This window comes from Palaemon carinicauda, chromosome 14 (genome assembly GCF_036898095.1).
Source record: "Palaemon carinicauda isolate YSFRI2023 chromosome 14, ASM3689809v2, whole genome shotgun sequence".
Classification (NCBI taxonomy): Eukaryota; Metazoa; Arthropoda; class Malacostraca; order Decapoda; family Palaemonidae; genus Palaemon; species Palaemon carinicauda.
In genome coordinates this window covers 22,064,538-22,074,135 of record NC_090738.1, presented here as the reverse complement: position 1 = coordinate 22,074,135, position 9,598 = coordinate 22,064,538, and the positions used below count along the sequence as shown (strand labels likewise).

Here is a 9,598-nt window from a genome sequence, read left to right as displayed (position 1 = left end):
TTTATCACCACTTAATTTTTCCCGATTTCTTCTCCATTCTTCAAAGCACTGTATTAACCATTTGTTTGTCTAATATTCTTACATTTTCAAGTTTGTCCTCATTAATGTGTCTATAAACATAGGGAAGTAAAATGTGTAAATATACTATGAAAAGTGAACGGCTGAAGTTAAACTAATAATAATTACCCTATATAGTGCCAACCCGAAATATTAAAACTATGTTTATACAATATGTCGTATATTAAGAATATCTGTCAATCTTTTTTACCGGCATAATCTAAAGGAATAATGCCATTTAATATGTTATAACGAATAACAAGGGAAATCCTTTAATATTTAATGATACCAGCCAGCTGTTGAGATATTACCATCAGAGAATTATTGGGTGCGTTGACTGGCCAGACAGTACTACATTGGATTCCTCTCTCGTTACGACTCATTTTCCTTTGCCTATACATCAAAAAGAGTCTGGCGTATTCTTTCCTCATTCTCCCCCGTCCTCATACAGTTGACAACACTGAGATTATCAAAAATTCCTTTTCACTCGAGGGGTTAACTACTGCACAACAGTTGTTCAGTGGGTACTTTCCTCTTGATAAGGATATAAAAGGCTCTTTAGCTATGATAAGCATCTATTCTAAGAGAAGAGCATTCTTAAATCAAACTATTGTTCTCTAGTCTTGTGTAGGGTCATAGCCCATGGTTTTCCACTGCTCTCTTGCTTGAGGGTACACTCGGGCACTGTTCTATGTTATTTATCTCCCTCTTGTTTTATTTTGACATTTTCATAGTTTATATATGAAAGATCTAATCTAATGTTACAGTTCTTAAGATATTTTATTTTATTGTTTATTACTTCTCTTGTAGTTAATTTATTTCATCGCTTCCTTTCCTAACTGGGCTGTTTTCCCTGTTGGAGCCCTTGGGCTAATAACATCCCGCTGTTCCAACTACTACTACAATATGGAGATGAATTAAGATAACTAAACTTATCATAGTTTATATTCATTTTTATTCCAAAGAAAGATAAATAAGTGGTCACTTCCTACAGGTTCAGGTTCTGGGCTTGTCTGGGATGAGGCATAGCCTTTACAACGGCGCCTCTAAAGTTTATCTTCTTGTGCTGTTTTGTCTTTTCTACCACATTAGGTTTTTCTATATTTGTTTCACCAAATAAAAATAATCCTACTATTTTCTTTAGGTCTTCGTTGTATGGTTGTTGTAGCTCAATTACTTCAATCCTTTCTTTTCTATATTCCAGGCAAAATAACAAAAAAAAAATGTACCAACTCTTCCTCATTTTCACAAAAATTACAGTTTATATTTCCCCCATTGTGTCTATTTACAATATTTAGTTTGAACGTATTAGTTCTTGCTCTAAAAAATAGCACTGAGGCGAACGTATTGTCATAAATTAACTCTTCTTTAATTTCTTTCTTCCACGTTCTATATATTTCTAAGCTCACTTTACTTTCTATTTCTTCTTTCCACTTTTCAGTATCCTACTTTCTGGTTTCCGTTTTTATTTCTGCCTTGTTCATTCTTCTTATTTGTCTTATGCCTAACTTAATTCTTCCAAATACTTTGCAGGTTGTTTCCACCATCTTCCTTCTTTTTCTTGAATATCCTGGATAATTATTTTCAGTATTTCCTTCTTTCCATTCAGGGTACGATTTAAGTACTGCAGCTTCCCATCCATCACCCTTGCTTCCATAGAAGATGCACCTGTCTCCCCTCTTAGAGTAGTATTAGCTGTGCTTTTAGTGGCACCTAAAATCTTCCTATATACCCCATTCTCTATTCTTTGTAGTTTCTCTATTTCAGTTTCTGTTAGATTTATAACACTTGTTCCATACAAAATAGATGGTAAAGCAATACTTTTCCAGAACGTTTTTCCTATCATTACTTTATTGCAACTTTTCTCTATAACTGAATATGTTAGATTAGCTAATTTTTGTGCCTTTTCTATCATTAACCTTTTCTGAGTGTTAAATATATTCCTACCATTGTCTAGCTTTATTCCTAAGTATGTCAAACTTTCTTCTACTTTGATTCCCTCTATGTTATCTGGCTTTTCTTTCATATTGTAAATCATAATATTACTCTTTTCTTTATTAATTTCTAACCCACATTTTTTACTAGTTTCTATTAATATCTGGATGTTACGCTTTGCATTATGTATATCCTGTGCAATTATCAAGGCATTATCTGCAAAAAATAATGATCCTATCTTTATTAATTGATTTCTGAAGTGGAAAGATTCAGTATTCAAGAAGAAGAAACTCTGCACCGGACCCCTAGTTCCTACGGACCCTGTTTGCAGCCGAATAATCCGAGGTGGTAGTTGCGTAAGCCGGTGTTTCTGACAGTCATAGTTATTATCGTTCAAAATGAGTCTATTTAGCCGTGCCCTCATGCGTTTTCAGCCAAGTGTTTTAGGAGGTCTGACTGTGAGAGGAAATTTGGCTTCAAGTAGGACAATAGCGCGAAGTTTGGTGGGCCTTAGCTCCAACAGACGACCACAACGTGAATTCCCAACTTCCACTTTGTGCTCATGTGGCTGTGGTATTCACGGCATCCACACAAGAGGTAAATATTTTCTACTGACCTTTATTAATCTCTAAAAATTAGTATTTAAGGTAGACATAACTGTCGGATAGTAGATTGGATAGAAATTAATGTTACACGAATCTGAAAGATGAGGTACATTTAATTATGGTATTATTGTTATTATTATTGATTATTATTATTGATTATTATTATTATTCAATGAATTTGACCTTTATTTCCACTTCTAATAAGCTGTTCTACTGTTATGGACAACTCCCCTTCCCGACTGACACAGGTGGGGTCTTTAAATTATAGAACAGAACAAAATTTCTGAGAAAAAAAAAAAAAAACTTACTATAGTAAAGGATGTCCTTTCAACGAATTTGACCTTTATTTCCAATGCAAATAAGCCATTCTACTATGATGCCCCCCCCCCCCCTCCTTCCCAAAGGACACAGGTGTGAACCTGGGATTGTGGGTGTGCGAAACAGGACAAAATATGATTATTTAGCACTTGATATTTGCGAAAGGGTACAGAACCTAACAAACCCACGTAAACTAACCTATTAGCTCCCAGGTCATAACCTCTGCTGTTATTATATTTACTAGCCAAGCTACAACCCTAGTTGGAAAAGCAAGATGCAGGGTTTTTGTATGAAAGCGGCCACCTGTATGTATTATTACGGCTAACTTAGAATACGGAAGTGTAAGGGGGGTCGCAGGGAAGCGTTAGCCCCCCCCCCCCCCACTTAGGTATGTATGTAAGGACATAGCTTGTAGGTTAGGTTAGGGGGGAAAGTTTTGGCTAATTTTTAATCAACAAATAAGGAGCTGGCCGCTGATATACAAAGGCTCCCAAGTTGCTATAAGCCCAAGAGCTCCAACAGGGAAAAATATCCCAGAGAGGAAAGGAAACAAGGAAGTAAATGAACAATATAAGAAGCAATGAAAAATTAATATAAAGTATTTTAAAAATCATAACTTGAAAACAGATAATTCATATATAACTATTAAAACTTACTTCAGCCTGTTCAACTTAGAAACATTTGCGGCAACTTTGAACTTTTAAAGTTCTACTAATTCAACTACTCCATTAGGAAGATATTTCCACAGCTTGGTCACAGCTGGAATAAAACTTCTAGAATACTGTGTAGTATTGAGCCTCATAATGGAGAAGGCCTGGCTAGAGAATTAACTGCATGCCTAGTATTACGAACATGATGGAACTGTACTCTAGGAAGATCTGCGACAAACCCCGGTCCCCCCATCCCAGGTCACAAAATGTGATTATTTAATAATTTGAAATTTATAAAAGGGTACAGAACCTGACAAACCCACCTAACCCAACCCAGTAGTTCCCAGGTCACAACCTGTAGTGGGGGGAAAGCCCCACTGACCCCTCTTCCTAGGTCACAAACTGAGTAAATTGCAAATAAATCTCTACTTTTTTTTTTTTTGTCTTGGCAATCTGTACAGAATCGCTGCAGTAGGAAATGTGCTGGTCATCCCTAAAAGCTACGGCAGAATCACACTTGGGACGCTTACAACCCTTGAGGGATAACAATGAACTTTTAAGAAATTGTTCACTTCATCAGGAGTACCGTAAAATTTGGCTATAGCATTGAAATAGCCAAAAGAGCAGCCATTACGCTTTGTTACTTTGAGCTCTATAAGGTTCATCCAACACGTAACATAGCCACAAAGAAACAAGCATTGTCTGAGAAAACGGGGTGTGTCACAGAACTTCTTGCATCACAGTCCAGCGTACATACATGTCCAAATATGGTAAACTTCATAATGTGGTAGGTATTGTAGCTGAATGATAAATGTGCACAGGAAGTATAAACTCGTCATGGAGCAACAAGGAAGCAGGCTTGTGCGCAGAAGTATAAACTCGTAATTGCGCAAGAAACCATGCACAAACGCAGAAACATCCAATTTGCAAAATGTAAATGAAAGTAAAATAAACATTTTGGTGGAAGAGGTCCCCATGTTTTGTGCAATTTTTCGTGGTTTTATTGAGCATCTCAGAGAAGAAGAGGTTAATTTTACTTTTATTAATTGATTTTCCAGTAAATTTTCCTCACCCCAAAACCTCTGGTTCCCACTGGGTGGCCCCATTACTGTAGGATATATTATGGTATATCTTATTGACTATTTAATTGCAATGGAAATAAGGTAATTTTTTAAGCAAACAAGTTTTTCTGTATATATACCCCAATTTTTTTTATTAGTAAAGTTATACCCTATAAATATTTGCAGATAAAGGGGGACATCCAGTGGCTTTGGTTATGCAAAAGTTTTGAAATCATCCCACTCCCATAAGTACAGAACTTACACATAAAGTAGCAATTGTTAAATTGAATTTAATTCATATTGGAAGTTGTTAGGAGGCTCAAAATGTTTGGATATGTCAGCATAGGATCTAATGAGATTTTGAAAACTACAAGTAATTTTGAAACAAAAATACTACAATGAAGTCGAGGCAACAAATGCTCTGAAACAACTTGGGGGGGGGGGGGGGCGGAAATAAGCAACCATCACCTCCAAATATCAGTACTGTTAACCTTTCTGTATTTCCAAGTAGTCTTATTCCTATGAATTTGCTTTATTTATTGTTTTCAATCTCCTTAGTATCCTATTAACTGCATACTTTTTGTTTTCTCAACTTGTATAGTTTGATCCCTACCTGTAATATCTGGTTTTCATAAATTTGTTCAGCTAATGATTGATTGGTTCTCCAGCTGCATTTAGTAAATCATAAGTTATTCCCGATGGTTCCATTACTGTACTGTGCCCTATAGACGGAAACCAATGGTTCGCTGCTAAGTCGCTTCAAGTACTGAATTGCTAAAAGAAGAGGTCAACTAGTTTTAGTTCATTTCCTTGTCATATATCCGGATTCAGTACCTCTTTGTTTATGCTTTATAGGGCAAATGACTGGGGATGTTCTTTATGGTCATTAACAATTTTTTTCTTTCTTTTTTGCAATATAGTTTCTTCATTTCACCTTATCTAACACATATTATGTTTTTCAGGCGATAGGGAGCTTGTTGAATTTTTACAAGAAGAAATTTTAGCTGAAAAGAAATCTATGTCTCCTGGTGTACCTTCACATATCGATGACTTTGCTGTTAAAGGGCGTGATGCAGAGCTGACACTGACAAAAAGTTTTCACGATGAGCAGTAAGTTTACTGTATTCTATTTATTAGTAGAGGATACAAATTGATTTACTGTACAGTAATAAATATTTGTTTTATAAGGTCTAAAGTATTTTTTAATATGAAGAACTCCTGAGATTTTTTTATGCACAATTTAGTTGAGTTTAGTATTCAAACTTTACTTTATTGTTCAATAGCTTAATACAAATGTAAGACAAAATTTGGGTAATACTCTGTAGATCTATCTCCAATTTTATTCTACTGAAATTTCAAGGTTTGTGTAAGCTGGCATGACGCGTTCCATGGTAACTACGCTATCTGATAAACAGTATTATTAGAGGAAAACATGAACATTTCTTCTGTTTCTATGTGACATATAAACCATTGTCCTCTAATAGGGAGATTGTTTTGGCGCGAGCTGGAGACTGTTAGAATTGTTTAATGAGAGGTAAAACTACTGGTGGAGGGTGCAGGCGAGAAGCCTCGCTCCGCTCCCCAGTCTGAAAGCTTTACCTTTTTTTTGGATGCTGGCGAGTACAGAAGTACTACCAGCTCTTGATCAAACGTTTTGTTTCTTTTTATTTTGCGTGAAGTGCATGCTAGTTGTTGGATTGTGTATTGGAAGTTACACAAAATTCATACTTGCTGGGAAGGGTGGACATTGCAACTGTGATGAGTGCAGGTTGGGGCCTGTGTAGTGGCAAGCGTATGCTTTGAAGGGAAATAATGGAGTTAAACCTTCATCAGTGTCTGTCTTGTCAACACCAAAGAAGTGTTTTGCTTCTTTGGTCTCCTCAGTTGGATCTGCATTGGCAGGCCTTTCAGGTTTTAGGAGTGTGTGGTGTACCCCCAGTGTTCACCACACCCCTTTGGAAGTTGGGAGCTCTTGACCTGTCTCCGTGCAACCCACTGGCAACGAGTTTTACCCAAGGAAGTTATGGGCCTCCTTTAGGTCTTTCAGGTATGCCCTCCATGGCTTTGTTGAAGGAGATTGTAGCTAAGACTACTTCTCCCCCAGTTATTTCAGTGCTGGTGTCTTCTATGATGCCAGTGGTGAAAAGCGTGGTGGTGCCCTGTGTCAGGGACTTGGTGTTCTCCCCTAAGCCCAAAAGGACTGAGAAGGCTCTCAAAGTGGCACCTGTGACGGCCAGTGGGAGCCCAAGTTTGGGTGCAAGGTGGCTTTGTGGTGGAAAGTGCCTGTTATCTCAGTGGTCAGGGTTATCTTATTCCCGGACCTGTTCCCATTGCGTTGCACCCCTGCTCCTGTGTCTGTCGACTCTACTCTTATTGCTGGGGGTCTGTGCTCCATTTGTCTTTTTGCCGTATGAGTGTTCCTTCCCCTCCCCCGTGGCAGCAGCCTGTCCCAGTTTTGTGGTTTTTATTGGAGCTTTGTTGTCACTGGTCGCTCAGACCCCTCTACGTATCTGCTTGCAGAGCTAAGAGTGAGACCCAGGAAGAGGAAGATGCATGTACATTCTTCCTCCTGCTCTTTGACCTCGCACTTTGATTTTTCTTTTAAGATGGAGAAGAAGATTTCTTGGAATGGTAGCTGTATTCATAAGGAAAGGGCACCTTTCAACATCACCTCTCTTTTGAGGGAGTGGACAGTACCAGTGTGGCTTCTGACCCCATGGAGGTCAGTACACAGGACTCCATGGAACTGCCCAATGGGGCTACCCCAGTAGTGGGCCGGGATTAGAAGTATACAGCCCCATACACTTTCTGTTCCCCAGTTGATGGAGCTTCAGTGCCCTTTGTATTTCTTCTTATCAGGAAGTTGGACTTTCGCTACTTCATCTTTTACCAAAGTTTTCATTTGAGCAGGTCGAGAGGAGGGTACCACTTAAGGCTGTCATTGCTCAGTTGTTTGCAATAGAAAACCAAGAGCTTGGGGCTGGTGGACCTTTTCCCTGTGGCCGTCCCCGCCCCAATCCGTAGAGGGAAGAGTACATGTTATTTCTGCTGTCTCTGCCCTTTGTTGGGATCTGTGCCAGGGATTCTCCTCCCTTTGCAATTGGGCTTCTTGGTCCATCAGCTGTAGGGGTAAGTTCAATCCCCGGATCATTTTGCGACACCCTCAGTCCTGGCTAGGCTTAAGGGTGCTTAGAGTTTGACTAATCCTGGGGCACTAGACCGTAGCCCAGTGCCGAAAGATCAGACAACCCTAAGGCGGTATGCTCCTTTGATAGTCCTTGCTCTCATCCATGAGTGTAGTGGGGTGGGGAAGGAAACCTTTGTGCATACTTCATGAAGAACTTAAGTCATCGATTGGTGCTCCTTAAAGCTCGAGGCTTTCCTTAGAGTTGGTTTGGTCAGATCTTGTTGATCCCTGGATAGAGTTAGCAATCAGATCTGTGAATCAGAGAATACGCTTGAGTCCACCTGGTCAAGTAAGATCTTGACGTCCCCTCCTTGAGGCGGAGGTTCTATACACCAGAGAATGCTGCATCAGTTACTGTGTAGGTTGACTTTTTGTTGTGCACACTGCGGAGTGGAGAAGAGGGAAGTGGTGTTGCTGGCGTTCCCCCGCTTCGGCTGCCAAGAGTAGGGAGATGCACGTTTTGTCAATAGGTGATTATGCAGACACACGGGGCCAAACCTTTGATAATGAGTGTCTTTGGGACATTTACTTACTACCCTTTCAGTACTGTTCTCTGTCTCACCAATGAGTTCCTGTCCAATCAACTGACATGCCGAAGGTCCTGGTCATGCTGATGCAGGGGGAGGGGAAAGTTTAAGAATACACTTTAAATCATTCGAGACAAGTCTCCTGGCTTCTGCAGTCTATTCTTCCTAATGGAGAAGTTGACTGGGGCATGAGACTAGTCAACAACCTCTCTAAAAAAGTTTCAACAAACAAAGTTCATGATGGAAACTGTGCATTTTGTGCTGTCTTGAATCAGAAAGGGAGACTTCATGCTTTTGGTGAACCTGTAGAATTTGTACTTTCAAGTACCTGTGCATCAGTTTCCTTGAGAGTAATGTGCCATCGCTTCTCTCTCTATGGTATGGAACACCAATTCAAGACTCCCCAAGTAGCACCTTGGGTCCACTTGCTAGGGATATGTCCGTTGATGTATTTCGGAGTGGCAGTTGCTACAGGATTGAGATTGGATTCTCGCATTTTGCCATGATCTGGGATTTTGATTATATGGTAGAAGTTAAATCTAATACTCAAGGTGAGGTTGAAGTACTTATGCATGCTAATAGTCATGTTAGTAGCGAGTCTCTTTCCTTCAGAGGATTGCATCAGCATGCTCAAGGAGGTTGCACAACTAATCCTGTTGAAGATATAAGTACCAGCTTGGCACCGGCAGAGTTTTCTCAGCCATTTCCTTGCTGGCATAACTCGTTCCTTGTGGGCACCGCCACCAGAGATCCCTTCAGTGGGGTTTGAAGGTTCACTAGTCAGCTGACAGGGATCCCCTCCATTCCTCCTTGTTCTAGTGGGACTGAAGGTTCAGGCCGATCTTCCCTGATAGCTGAACGAGGAAAACCTCACCATGGGAGTTCCACTTGACTCTCTGCCTCTGGATATGCAATTGTTCTTAAAATAAATGCCTTGAATGAGTGGTGTGACACATCTAAAAAGGGGTATGGCACACATCTAGACAACCTGGTTGCCTCTGGTGTCCGATCACAAGACATGCATCTGCACATCAACGTCTGAAATACAAGCAGCCTTTCTAATGCTGAAAGGATTCCAAGAACATTTGAAAGGGCTCTTGGTAGTGTTGATGAGTGACAACACCATTATAGTGGCCATATCTGCAAACTGACAAAGCAAACGCACGTCTGGGCAATGTTCCACTCTGTATGGTTGTCAGCCAGGTACATTCTGGGCGCAAGTAATGTACTTGCTGACACTTAAGTGCCAAGGTCAGAT

The 9,598-nt window shown here is 39.8% G+C and overlaps 1 protein-coding gene across 1 annotated transcript in view; it reads left to right on the top strand.

Annotated features, from left to right (window-relative positions):
• Nucleotides 1-2,288: 2,288 nt before the first annotated feature.
• Nucleotides 2,289-9,598, top strand: part of P32 (complement C1q binding protein P32) — a 45,675-nt gene continuing 38,365 nt past the window's right edge. Inside the window, exons 1-2 of the mRNA XM_068386914.1 lie at nt 2,289-2,589; nt 5,589-5,736. Coding sequence (XP_068243015.1) covers nt 2,391-2,589; nt 5,589-5,736 — 347 coding nt within the window. The 5' untranslated portion in view covers nt 2,289-2,390. The remainder of the gene's footprint in view (nt 2,590-5,588; nt 5,737-9,598) is intronic.